The 13,824-nt window shown below is 50.1% G+C and overlaps 1 protein-coding gene across 1 annotated transcript; it reads left to right on the plus strand.

Moving 5' to 3' along the window:
* Nucleotides 1-816: 816 nt before the first annotated feature.
* Nucleotides 817-13,439, plus strand: NR1D1 (nuclear receptor subfamily 1 group D member 1). Its single transcript, XM_079948706.1, has 8 exons — nt 817-1,208; nt 7,065-7,421; nt 7,715-7,803; nt 8,612-8,756; nt 9,323-9,933; nt 11,257-11,442; nt 11,989-12,199; nt 12,967-13,439. Exons 1-8 carry the CDS (start codon nt 1,148-1,150, stop codon nt 13,164-13,166), a joined length of 1,860 nt encoding a protein of 619 aa, XP_079804832.1. The 5' UTR covers nt 817-1,147; the 3' UTR covers nt 13,167-13,439.
* The last annotated feature ends 385 nt before the right edge of the window (nt 13,440-13,824 follow it).

Consider the following 13,824-nt stretch of genomic DNA (forward strand, 5'->3'; position numbering starts at 1 on the left):
TATGTACCAGAACTGTCAGCACAAAATAGCGGTTAAAGCGCCTTATTAACCCTAGCTAAGAGCATTACCAAACATTTATCACAGATTCTATATAATGGCTAGTTTGTTTGTTTTTTTAAAAAACCTACCAGGTTGAAAACTTAGATACGTTCTCTATATTGGAGAATAATGAGTTCCAAAGTGGGGGGGAGGCGGTGACGGGGGGGAGGGGAGAGAGAGAGTTTGGGAGGAATTGAGGGGTAATTATTGGCTCCCCTTGGAGGGAATCCACTCTTATTTTGAAAAACACTGAATCTTTCTTTTCCCCACCCCCGCCTCTTTCCCGTTCCTGCACGACCCTTTGCCAAGCTCTAAATTGGCAGCCAGCTGTGGCTCAAAAGGAACTAGGTTCTTTCCAAACATCACGTTAAAGCATCACGTTTTTCAGGGATATTCCCCCACCCCTTCCTCTGTGTGTTTTAAGCCTCAACCTCTTTTGATCTCTCAGGGAGTGCTGAGAGAGAGAGAGAGAGAGAGAGAGAGAGAGAGAAGTCACTCCTTAGGAATGCAGCAGACACAGAGAGATACCCGCACGCACGCGCATAAAGCGGGGGGGGGGAGGCACGACTCTGTCCATGCGAACTACAACTCCCGGCAACCCTTGCGCTCTAGCGAAGAAGCCGAGCGCAATGTGCCTGCTGTGGCGGCTGCTGCAGCAGCAGAAAGTGTGTCACTGGGGCACGAGGCTCTCCCTAGGAGTCACATGGTGGATGCTCCAGTGCCGCGTGCTGGCATCTGCGCAGCCGCAGGCAGAGAGGGAGACCAGGGAGTGAGTGAACCCTGGCAGAGTAAAATTTTGCAGGCAAAGGGAGAGGCAGCAGCAGAGTGGAGCTCCCGGGCTGCTGCGAGGTATCCCACAGACTCAGCCGCTCTCGCGCTCTTTCGACTTTTGCACTGCGGCTCTCAGTGCAAATATAATCTTTTAAAGACAATTTTAAAAAGGGCACATTCCCGCCAGCGTTCAGCGCAAGCTGACTGGGTTCTCAGCCGCTTTTGCAGCATAACTTTGGGGGGACAAGAAGAAGACCGAGGAGGAGAAAGGGGCAGCCTCTCGCTCCCCCTCGCTCCTTCCTCGCCTACGGAATCTCGGCTCGCTTCTTCGCTCGACATGAATGACGGCTGTCAACTGAACAGGATGGCCACTTTGGATACGAACAACAACGCCCCAGGTAAGCCTCTCGCGGCTGGCTTCTTGAGGCTGACCCTGTCTTGAGGGAACGGGTCATGCAATGCTATTCTCCCTCCTAAAACTTGCCCCATAGCCTCCCCTTCGCGGCGACCTCCCGTCGCAGAGGTCTGGCGCTTCAGCCTCTTTCGCGTGCACCTGCAGTGAAGGGAGCAGTCCTTCTGCTGCCCAGCGCTTCTGCAGCTACTCGTGGGGCGTCTGCTGAAGTTGGGGTGGCGGCGGCATTGAGTTCTCAAGCAGCGTATCTCCCCACCCTAAATACCGCAATTGCTGATACAGAGATACGAAGTGTGCAAACAACCTTCGAGTCTCATACTGTATGTAGCATTCAGGATCCTGCCTGAATGCACCCCCCAAATCACAAGGAAGAGAGGTGCTGGGTTTTGGAATTGGGAGGAACAGGAGTGCCCCTATTACCTGCCCCCGTTCTTTTAGCCCATCATACTTCTCTATTTCACCCCCCAACCCAATTAGGAAAGGTTGATTTCTCATCATTCTGCTGTAGTTTCCTCCTGGGGGAGGGTGGATCGGTGACAAGGGGAGCAAGGGAAAGGAGTTATAGGTGTCAGTTTCAGGGAAAGAGGTCAACCTTCCTTCTCCTTGTGGGGGGAGGGAGCAGAGTCAAATGTCTTGCCTGGGCTACCAGTAGCGGCAGGCGACGCCCTACCTTGTCCTTTGGGGAGGGTGGGATTAGGGCAGTTGTAGGGAGAGAGGATCGGGGCTGCCTTGCTTCCACGGTGAGCATCACATACCTAGTGTTTTCTTGGGAGGAAGCCTCGGAAGGGGAAGGGATGCCCGGAGATCTCCTTTTGATATTGCCCCCCCCCTCCAAATTGGTGATCCCTTATTGGTTATAGGGATTTCTCTTTCCCCCCCACCCCCACTGCTTTGGAGTCACACTACTAGCACCCGCACCCCACTTCGGAATCCCACCCTTCCTGGGATTCCCCCTTCAAGCTTTCCCATTCATCCTCTCACGTGTCCCCTTACCCGGCTCAGCCACGTGCAACGTTTGTTTTCCCTATCGGCCCCGCCTCCGGTCGCCTCCCATTGGCTGAGCTCGCCCTATTAGCTCATTAGATACGCCTCCCCTGGAGCTACGTCACCATCCGGGAAGCTCGAACGTTCCGAGTTCGCCATAGAGGGCGCGGCTGAAGGATGCTCCTTCCCTTGCCAGGGAGGGGAAATGGGAACCAATGGGCGGGCAGGGGGCGGGGCAAAGCGTGACGGGTGAAGCCGGGATAGAAGCGGGCAACGTGCAAGTGGGACACGTGGAGGTGAACTGGCCGACTTGCCAGCCTTCCGATCTCGCTCGCTCCTAGTTATTCAGCTTTCGGGAGGTAACCCTCATGGGTCTTTTGGGAGTGCGAAAGTCTTGGACGGGCAACTTAACGGAGCATGAGAACCGAGTGGGCGAATCACTCACGTTCACCAGTCTTTGCGTCCTGGCGTGTCGTCTTTGGCTGGAAAAATCAGGCTTCTCTTACTGTTTTGACGGCCATCTGCCAGATCACTTTGCTACTGCTTGCCCAGTGGCAGCAAAGCTTGCAGCCTTGCACCCGGCCAATTAAAGCGTAAAGTTTTCTGAGGAAAAAGAAAAAGGAAATCGTGTAAGGTCACGTGTTCCTTAGTGCATGTGCAGATTGCCTTCCATTTGTGCCCCAAACAGTTTGCCTCAGTGCATATACAGAGTGCCTTTCTTTTGTGGTGGAAAGCAGGCAATATTTATTGGTGCACATGTGTTTTAACAGCATTGGATAGATAATAGGGAGGTAACAAAAACCCACCTTTATGTTCTCTAACTAGTGTTTAAATGCTGGAAATGAATGTTCTAGTTACAGAGGAGTCATTCCAGCCTGAGGAGGAATGGTGGGGGACCCAAAAGCTTCCAGTATTTTAAAAACTGGGTGGCACAAATATTTTTTTCCTGTGGTCTTTGTTTCTGTGTATACTACATTTGTATTTCTGTTAGATGTAGATACTGATTAAGTATTAACAATAGAACTATGTAATAAAATGCACCTTGGGCAGTTTAAGTGAATGGTATTTGTCTAATCCAATAATAAGGTCTTAAGGTTCCCTTAAAGGAGAAAGTGTCTAGGAATGAGGAAAGGCTTTCTACATTTGCTGTGGGTTAGTAGTGGGATAATTCCTTTTTAAAGATCTGGTGTTTGGGGTTTCAACACTTTCAAGTGGGGTAGGATTTGCAGGGTCTGGAGTTGCCTATGTTAGAAGATGGGAAAGTCTCCCAGAGCCAAGTGGCTTGATTGCCATGTTGCCCAGTTCTAAGCATATTTACTCAGAAATAAGTCCCAGTGAGTTCAGTGTGTCATTCCCCCCTAATAAGACCTCACAGAATAGCAACCTGCACTGCGTGGGTTTTAAGGGTGTTTTTTTTAAGATCTAGGGGCTTGTTTCCCCCCATCTCTTGTGGATATGGTTTGTATGTACACCTACCATGTTAGTTTTGATTCCATTGCTGGGTTAGTAAGTTAGTGGGCCCAAGGTGGTTCAGGGATCTGGGTGATGGAAATCCCTTTCCCTTTGAATGACCTTGTTGGTTTTGAGCTCAGCCTAATTTTATTTTTGGTGGTGCTTGCATATGGACCTTCAGTGCTACTTTTGCTGCAAGTCCCCCCCCCCGCCCCCCTTTTGCATCAGGTGTCCCCCCCCCCCTTGGGGTGAGCAAACGGGTAGCATGTGGCCTTGTGTCAAGGACCACGTGTGCTTCCTTAGTGATGCCACATGTGTCTCCAGCCACTCCTGGCTCCTTGCCTCGAGAAGTCTGACAAGACACATTGCAAACGGACGAGATACGCCTTTCCCTTTTTTTCACGCCCATCTGGAAGATTGCCAACTTGGTCCGCACATAACTTCCAGCCCCGCTGTGCCTTCTAGCAAGTTCTATTTATCCTCCCTGACCCACTTGGGGCAGTCATCTCCCTGACGCAACCTGCATTTAATAGCCGCACGGAAGCTAGGGACTCCAAGCCGGGAGGGAAGGCGGCTGCAAGATTTGCATACCTTCCTCCTTCGCAGGATTCCCTGCACCACCCTTCCCATCATGAATGGCTCGATTTGGAAACTCTGCTTCTCGCCTTTTAAAAGAAGGAAAGTGAAGTAATTTAGGAGAGGCTACTAGTAAGGAAGAAAAACAACCACCACCGTCAGCATTGAGGAAGAGATTACTAACAAGGTCACGTGCAAGGGCCACATGCTCAAAACCCAGACAGGACGATCACTGCTTCCCTAGCAAGCCAGATGTTGGGCTGGCTCTTGGGCCTCTGCACCCCAAGTTCAAATCAAGGTGCCTGCTTGAAATATCCCTACCCTTATTTGCCCTTGATGATTCTCCTGGTTAAGTGTTTGTTCTGCAGAGGAAAGGACAGCCTGCTTTTAATAAGCTGCCAAACTGTTGCACAGTATTTGAGATATATTGGGAGATGTATGAACGGCACGGGATTAGAATAGGCACCAAAGTGAGTGGAGTTGCTTCTGACACATCTGTTGGCGCTTTGTCACTGAGCTCCAGCTTTGCCCTAATTTTGGCAGGATTGCAAAGTTCTCCTGTGTGCAGAAGAGCAAGGCGGTCATCACAAGTGTTTGACCTGAGCAGCTTGCCCTGGACCCTTAGCGAAAAGTGGTAGAAGGGGATCTGTGGTCCCACAGGACAAGAGCTCCATCCAAAGCATGGCTGCCAAATTTTAATTTTAATCAATTGCTTATCCTTTGTTCACTTCTCTTGGGTGTGTGTGTGTGTGTGTACTGTTTGGATTGCTGGCAGAAATTGACTTGGATCATTATCCAGCTCTCTTTCCTATCCCTGACAAGGGGGGAAAGGGAGAAACTCCATTTACAGCTTTATTTGTCCTGATTCCTTTTAATGTCTGCTAAGCAACCAGTTCCAGGTGTTCGGGCCACACGCGAGGAAGGTCATTAGCTGGTGGTAACCAGTCAACAAGATAAAGGCTCCCTGCTTGTTGTTAAAGGCCTGCCTGGGCACTGAACGTGGCTTCCACACGTGACCTTGTTTATAATCCCTCTGGCACGGATGGCTTTGTTTTTACTTTGCTTGAGGCTTTTCCTACAGCACTTTGGCCACTGGCATGTAGCCCAGCTACAAAGCCTGGAGCAGTGGTAGTTCTTCTGTAGAAAAAACAAAAACCCAAGCCATCTCCAGGCTGGAGTATTCGGCCCTTCCCAGCTTACCCACCTCCCCACAGCTTCCAGGGTGGGGTGTATGATGGCTTTTTTGGCTTCCACCCAATTTTCAACAATTTCTTGGCCGCACGCCTTCCTCCCTCCCTCTCCACTCGCTGCATCACTCACTTGGTGTTTTTTCCTTTTGCAGCTCTGAGATGTAGGTCAACAACTGAAAGCTGGGAGAGAGAGAGAGAGAGAGCTGGATTGCAAGGGAAGAATTTTGGCAAGACCAGCTCAGAGCTTGAAACTGGCCAGTAATGTGGGGTTGGACTTTGCAAACCTTTTATCAGGTGTGTGCTGGGAAGAGTCAGCTCCCACATACCGGGGCAGCTTTGTTCTCACTCTCTGTCGTGTTTTGCTCACAAGTAGGTTTACTTTCACCCCAAACCTATCACTCCTCTAGTGTTCCAGGGTTTCCCCTCTCCCATCTTGTGCCTTTGAGAACTCACATGTTCACAGTAAATTACCACCTCCTTTTTGTCCATGGTTGGAGACAGCACCCCTTTGCATATAAGGCCACAATGTGGAGAGCAAATGGGGTCTCTCTCGGGAGTACTTGCTAGGAAATAGAGCGCAGGACTAGAAACACCTTGGTCTGATCCAGCAATGCAGTTAGAAGGTTTTCTTATGGAATATCACCTAGTACATTTGACTCGGGGAAGGGTAGTTGTGGTACTGTTCCTGCAAAAAAAAGTTTTTTAAAAAAGAAATCCTATATTTGGAACAGGAAATGAATTTTAGCTCAAATGTGCTGGATATGTATGTTTGCTGTGCTATCTCTGCTTCATGGAGCTTGGCTCACTAGCCTGAGTAGTTGCTCTCTGAAGCAATACTTACATCACATTTGCTCTCTGTTAGCATTATGGGAGAAAACTTTTCTCCCCTCTACCCTCCTCCTAATTTTATAACCCTTTGCCATCTCCCACTTTAGTAGTCCTTTTTACAAAGCTTAAAATAAGAGGCCCCCAAATGCCCAAACCTTTCTTCAGCTGCTCTGGGCCCCATTTCTTTGCACTCTCCCCAGCCTTCCACTTCTGATTCCTGCCTCTTCTCTCCCTGCTTCCCTTCTGCCTTTGCAATGGTCTTGTTTTTCTCTTAGAGCGCAAGCCTGCAGGTGGGCTCTGTTCTTTTTAATGCAGTTACAACTTCTAGTGCTTTGCAGCCCTTAAAAAAACAATACTTTCCTAGCTTTGCCGTAGTCTTCTTTCTTTTCGGAGACAACCAGAACTGTACAGAGCATCCAACTACTCCAGACTCCCTTTTTTTCCAACGCTGTCCGGCTCTAGGGATTCACAGTTTCAAAACACAACAGACCTAACTTGGTTACAACATAGGAAGGTTGTCAGAGCCTCTCTCTCTCTCGTTCTACTTTGCCCCGGTTGAAACCTGCTGCATTTCTTGGCTACCGAAACATCTGCTTGCCTTTGCAAATGCCTCTTTAGGGTGCAGCTGTGTGGTCGGGATATCATCCGCCACAGTGAGGTCCAGATACTTGCTCTTCTTTAAAGGAAACTCGAGGTTTCCAACATGATGTCTTCAAGTTGCCTAACACAAGCAATCAGTTGGGGCAGCTGGACACCGAAGGCTGTAGTGAGGTGGGATTCTCAACCCTCTTCCTTTTTTTAACCCTCTGCAGGTGGCGTCATCAGCTACATTGGCTCCAACGGGTCTTCTCCAAGTCGCACCAGCCCCGTCTCTCTGTGTGGCAGTGACAGCTCCAACGGCAGCTGCCAGCTGTCCTCGCAACCCACCTTCCCCAGCTACTTCCCACCTTCGCCCACCGGGTCTCTGGTGCAAGACTCGGGGCGCCTGTATGGGACCAGCTCCACTGGGCTCCGGGATGATGCTTCCCCTTCCTCCTCCTCCTCCTCCTCCTCCTCGTCGTCATCATCCTCTTCCTACAGCTCTGGAGGCTCCCCTGTGGGGCTGCAAGTGGCCATGGATGATGGGAGGCGCATCTCCCCTGCCAAAAGCACCAGCAGCAGCATCACAAGTGAGTGTGGATGCTAAGTTGGGTACGGGTGGGAAGCCCTGGGGTGTTTGCGGGTCTAGCCAATTATGCCAGCAGATTTAGTCCAAGCCCAAACTCCAGGCCCACTTTCCCCGGGTCAGTTTGGCCCTTTCTGCCAGCCACAATTCCTCCTGGGTTCTTCAAAGGCTGCACTGTAGGCATCCAGGGTTTTCACCCCCAAAGGGTTGGTTGGGGAGTAGCAACCAAGCAGCCAAAAAAAATCCAGCCTTTGGGTATGGAGTCTCACAACCCCTCTTCCTCTTTTCTCCTTCCAGAGCTGAATGGGATGGTCCTCTTGTGTAAAGTCTGCGGAGATGTGGCGTCTGGGTTCCATTACGGTGTCCATGCTTGCGAAGGCTGCAAGGTGAGCATCTCTCTCTGGCCTTTTTATTTGGCTGACGAAAGCTGGAAGGGGTTGGATCGAGGCCCACCGCCAATATATTTTGCAGCTCCACACAGGAAAAACCCTCATTTTCCCATGCTGGTACGGGGCAGTGGAGCTTAAGTGAGATGTGGGAGACGGGGATTTAAGCCCTGCAACACAGTCTTGTGCTGGGAGAGCAAGCCAGCTCAGGTGCTTGCGCCACCTCCCTGACCAGTAGGGACTACAGCAGCATGCAGCCACTGGCCTGCAAAGACCGTGCCTCCACTGCTTGAGCTAGCACCCCTTAGGACTATGTCTGTTCAGGCCTCAGAACACTCCTCAGGTTCAGAAGGGAATGGAAGTGGGCTGCATTGGCCTCTGGGAACATAGGAAGCTGCCTTATACAGAGTCACAGTCATTGCTCCATCTATCCAGTATTGTCTACACAGACTGGCAGCAGCTCTCCAGGGTTAGCCTTACCTGGAGATGCCAGGGCTTGAGATTGGGGCCTTCTGCATGCTGGGGCCCTTCCTCTGTGGTTGGCAGTTGTTTACCATGCCTCTGGGCTGGCCAGGTGGGCCTAATATAACTAAAACTGGAAGCCCGGCCTTCTCTGCCCTTGCCTGCTCAGTGGATGAGCAGTCACCTTCTGCTGGTTCTGCTTCCAGTTCAAGTCCTCAGCCTCCAGCTCACAGCCTCAAGGGAACTGGGCTGAAAAGCAGCCGCTCTCGGTTTGGGTTTGGGTTTGGGTACAGCTGCTCACTCGTCAGGCCTAGGTGCTAATTTGCTCTCTCTCCCTCTTTGTCAGGGTTTCTTCCGGCGCAGCATTCAGCAAAACATCCAATACAAAAAGTGTCTAAAGAACGAAACCTGCAACATTGTCCGCATCAACCGAAATCGTTGCCAGCAGTGCCGCTTCAAGAAGTGTCTGGGAGTTGGCATGTCTCGCGATGGTGAGTTCCCTGCCATGCGAGGGTTGGAGATTTGACTTTTTATTTACCCCTTGCAGGCTTTGTTTCGTTAGGATTCTGCTTTGTGGAATAATAACAATAATAATTTATTATTATTTATATGATGCCCATCTGATTGGGTTTCTCCAGCCACTCTGGGTGGCTCCTAACACACAATTAAGCACACAATAAAACATCAACTGTTAAAAATTTCCCTGTACAGGGCCGCCTTCGGATGTCTTCTAAAAGTCAGATAGTTGTTTATTTCCTTGACATCTGGTGGGAGGGCGTTCCACACAGCGGGCGCCACTACCAAGAAGGCCCTCTGCCTGGTTCCCTTTAGTTTCACTTCTTGCAGGGAGGGAACCACCAGAAGGCCCTTGGCACTGGACCTCAGTGTCCGGGCCGAACGATGGGGGTGGAAAAACTCCTTCAAGTATACTGGGCTGAGGCCATATAGGGGTTTTTAAAGGTCAGCACCAAAACTTTGAATTGTGCTCGGAAACGTGATATCCTCAGGTGCCGTACTGACCCTTGACACCCCCCCCCCCGTTTTTCTTCCCCTACAGCTGTCCGTTTCGGCCGCATCCCCAAGCGCGAGAAACAACGCATGCTGGCGGAGATGCAGAGCGCTATGAACAACATGGCTAACAACCAGCTCAGTGCACAGTGCCAGCCTGAGGGCTTGTCGACGGGGCACCAGCAGCCCGCCAGCCCCCTTCTGTGCCACCAGCCGCAGCTGGCGCCACAGTCCCCACAGCAGCACGCGGCCTCGCCTCCCCAGCCGTCTCCTTGCTTCGCTCAGTTCTCGCAGCAGCTGACGCCGCCCCGCTCCCCGAGCCCCTGTGAAGTCATGGAAGACGTCATCTCGCAGGTGTCCAAGGCCCACAAGGAGATTTTTGTTTATGCCCACGACAAACTGGCCGCAGGGCCCCTGGCTCCCGCGGGGAGCGAGAACTCTCTGAGTTGGGAGAGCAACTGGCTGTCCAGTGGCTACCACGGCAACGGGCCCTGCCACCAAAACGACAACTGGAACTCTGGCTCCGCCCCAAGCAACACATGCCACCAGAACAACATGAACGGCCATCGGTTTTGCCCCTCCGGCTACCCCTCCAGGGAGACAGATCCCTCAGTCGGCCAAGGCTGCCCCCAGCAAGGCGAGCCCAGAGATATCCTCTTGGTGAGTGTCACATCCTCCTCACGGCACCCCACAAGGTGCTCTCTTGTTTGCCAGCCAAGGCTTATCCAGTTCAGCCTCCAGCTGCCTTTTTTCTAGCTATTATATAGCCAGCTTGTTTTAATATCCCAGAAGGAAAACCCGTGGCTTTTGCCTGAGGCAAATCAGATGAGATTTGAACCGGGAGCTTCACTAGTCGTAGCCACTGTATTGCTACGATTTTGGATATTCACCACCACTATCTCAGCCATTTGGATATCTTTTAACCAGTGCTATTTTTCTAGGAAAAGGGGTGCCGGAACTTGCCACGAACACCTTCCTTAGGACCATGGCTCCCACCTGAAAGGTGCCGGAACCGAGTTCTGGAGAGTTCCGGCTGATGAAAGCCCTGATTTTAACCTGCCACCTGAGTCACAGTTGGGTTAGGCCTGTGCTACTTGCGTTATTCAGGGATAGGTGGCTCCTTGTACATATTTTGTATCTCTTACATTCTTTGGCTCACAAAATGAGCTTTTTCTCAGCCACGTTCCATCATGTACAGTATATCTTGGAGCTTTCAGTGAAAAGCAATCAATATTTCTTAATAATATGTTCAACATTTCACTGTAGCTTCATTTATGGTTATGCATGTGAAAATTCAGTCTATTAATGAAGGAATATCAGTTAGGAAGTCTTCAGCAGCCAGGCGTAGGGAACCTGTGGCGCCTCCAGATGTTGTTGAACTCCAACTCCCATCAGCTCCAGCTAGCATGGCCAATAGCCCAGGATTGTGGGGGTTGTAGTCCCAGCAGGATCTGGAGGGCCACAGGTCTTCTGTTCCTGCTTTAAAGCGAAGACTTAGCCTACAAGAAGTATTTGCTTAGCTCAGGTAGTGTTGGACTCAATCCTGACTTGAAAAGTCAATCTGGTGGCGTTCTCTTTTAGTCTGTTTTCAATGGGTGGGATGTTAACTACTGCAGTTAGATTATGGAGTTTCATGTATGAAACTTAACTCCTACATATTGTCAGGCTAGAAGTCAGTATTAGCTCAGTCTGTCTGGTTATTCTGCAAAGGAACACCTCATTCCTTATGGCTGGGGGTAGTGGCATCAAATGCACAAAAGCAGCAAAAGAAGGAAGTTTAGAAGCTTCTATTCCACCTGTTAACCTGGACTAAAACTCCCTGGGGCTAATGGGACTTATATTACAAAGCACTGGAAGGCAACAGATTGGTAAAGGGTCCTCAATAATCAGTGATTATGTGGGCTTGCAACTGGTTCCATTGACTCTTGATTCCAGCCCTCTACTCTTCATCTAACATGTCTCATTTTTCCTGCATCCCAACAGGCGTGTCCTATGAATTGTCACCCACATGGTCGCAGTGGCCGTACAGGCCAGGAGATTTGGGAAGATTTCTCCATGAGCTTCACACCTGCTGTACGAGAGGTTGTGGAATTTGCAAAGCACATCCCTGGTTTCCGGGAGCTCACGCAGCATGACCAGGTCTCCTTACTCAAAGCTGGCACATTTGAGGTAGGATTATCTCCATCCACTACTTCAGACCCTTGCTAGTTAACAGCTACCGATTTTATGTATGTAGGAAGGGCTTATAAAAGTGGAGAATAATATTTATCCATTAAATATTGGTTAATTCTGCAGACTGGTGAAAATAATGGGGAGACATGATTGTTTTAAAATCCTGAAACTCAAATCTACACCCTTATTTATCCATATATAATAATGAGAATGCATGAAGTACATTATTTGCTGGCGTCATTTTGAAATATAAAGACATTAGGAGTAATTAAAGGGGTGTAATCTGCTTTTGGGAGGCTGGATCCCAGACATACTCAAAAACCCCAAAGGGAAGAAGTGAAAATCATTCTGAGAACTTGTCAGTTTGTTTTGGTTCTTAAGAAGAAAAATAACAACCTTGCAGTTGAACCTAAGTTCTCTCAGAGGAAGTCCCACTTCTTTCAAAGCTAGTGTGCATTTTTACTCGGAAGAATACAGATGGCATTTGACTGTGTTCTGTGGGCACAGATGTGTTCTAACAGGTCTCTCCTACCATTTCCCCAGGTGCTGATGGTTCGGTTTGCATCCCTCTTCAACGTTAAGGAACAGACAGTGACATTCATGAGTCGCACCAAGTACAGCCTTGAGGAGCTGTGGGGGATGGGGATGGGCGACCTCCTGACATCCATGTTCGAGTTCAGCGAGAAGCTTGGAGCCTTGGGACTCTCTGAAGAAGAGCTTGGCCTCTTCACAGCTGTGGTGCTGATCTCTGCAGGTGGGTGTCCTTGGGCATGAGCAGGCGGGAATCGCAGTCATGGATACAAGCTTCCTTGTCCTTACCTTTCCTTGAAGCTCCCCAGTCACACCCATCCATTGTGTTTTTCTGTCCTTGTTTCACCTGTGTCCTAAGGTCTTCAAGCCTCCTACTCTACCATCCTTGGCTACCCAGGCACACGCCTACACAATTCAACACATTTCCCCCTTTCTGCTCCTTATGCCTGGCACCTTCTCCCAGAATATCCACAGTAGTCTCCCTTGCTCTCCCTGCTTCCTCCTCTGGAAATCTTCCTTTCCTTGAAGCCTTCATCTTACTGCCTTAGTCTGAACCTCCACCCTTGAAACACCAACACCCTGCAACCGCAGCAAACCCCTAAATTAACTACATATCTTCATATTTCTCCTCTGACACCTTTGCCTCGGCTCCTCGTTTCCCCATTGTTCAAACTTGGGAGTGTAAACTCCTTGAAGTGGGAATCTGTCTCTTTTTCCTTGTGTTACCTTGCAAAATGCTATGAACAATGGTGGTGCTTTAAGAGAGAACGATTCTTAATAAAAATAATTCAGATCTCCGAGGAGATTGGGATCTTTTACATGTCAGGTTTTGGCACCACTGCTCCTTGGGCTCCAGGCAATCTGTGACCTTGTGGGAGGCTGAAAATGTAGTTTGATAGATCGGAGACCTGAAAACCAGGCAGGTGTGTCTGTTGTGCTGGGCACACTGCTGTTTACATGTTACTGACTGCCCGTTCCTCTCTTGTGCAGATCGTTCAGGCATTGAGAACCCAGGATCAGTGGAGCAGCTGCAGGAGATGCTTATCCGTGCCCTGAGAGCCCTCGTCCTCAAAAACCACCCCCAGGAAACGTCCCGTTTCACCAAGCTGCTGCTGAAGCTTCCCGACCTGCGCACCCTTAACAACATGCACTCTGAGAAGCTGCTCTCCTTCCGCATTGATGCTCAGTAGAAGACAGGGAGGGCCTGGCACATAACTACTGGACCACCCTCTCGTCTTGACCTCCCTGCGTTGTTGCACTAACCAGACTGCTCTCTCTGGGCCTGGACCCAGCAAACTATATTTATACCGGCATAGGAGCTGCTGCCCCCACCTGCTCAGAAGCAAGCGGCTCAAGCCGCCTTTTGTAAATATCTCTCTGTATATTGGAGTTGTGTGAATAGAACTGGCATTCTTCCCTGCTGTGGCACTGGCCACACGGGAATAATATATTGAAAACAAAAATGGCCTGGATCCACGTTCTTCCCGAGTTCGCCTTGTGTGTCTGCCCCCGCTCTTCTCCTGAATCGGGAGGGAAGGTATGGTGGAGGTTTGGGGTTAACCAGTTGCCGCGGCTAGAGAGAGGCGACGATTGGAGCTCTATACACAAGGGAGACATTGGCTGCCCCCCACAAGCCAGAAGTGAATTGTGGTGCTTAAAATGGTGGCTGTCCTGTCTCACTTATTTTGCCAGGAGTTAAGTATGGCAAGATGGTGGTTTAAGGGAAAACCATATGTTTCCATTGGTGTGGCACCCACATATTTTGTCCTACTCCTACCTCTGGTCAAACCAGTTTTTGAAACACTACAGCCTCCTGGCCGAAGGCCTTGTTACCAGGTGAAAAAGAGG

This window comes from Podarcis cretensis (genome assembly GCF_951804945.1).
Source record: "Podarcis cretensis genome assembly, chromosome: 13".
In the NCBI taxonomy this organism is placed as follows: Eukaryota; Metazoa; Chordata; class Lepidosauria; order Squamata; family Lacertidae; genus Podarcis; species Podarcis cretensis.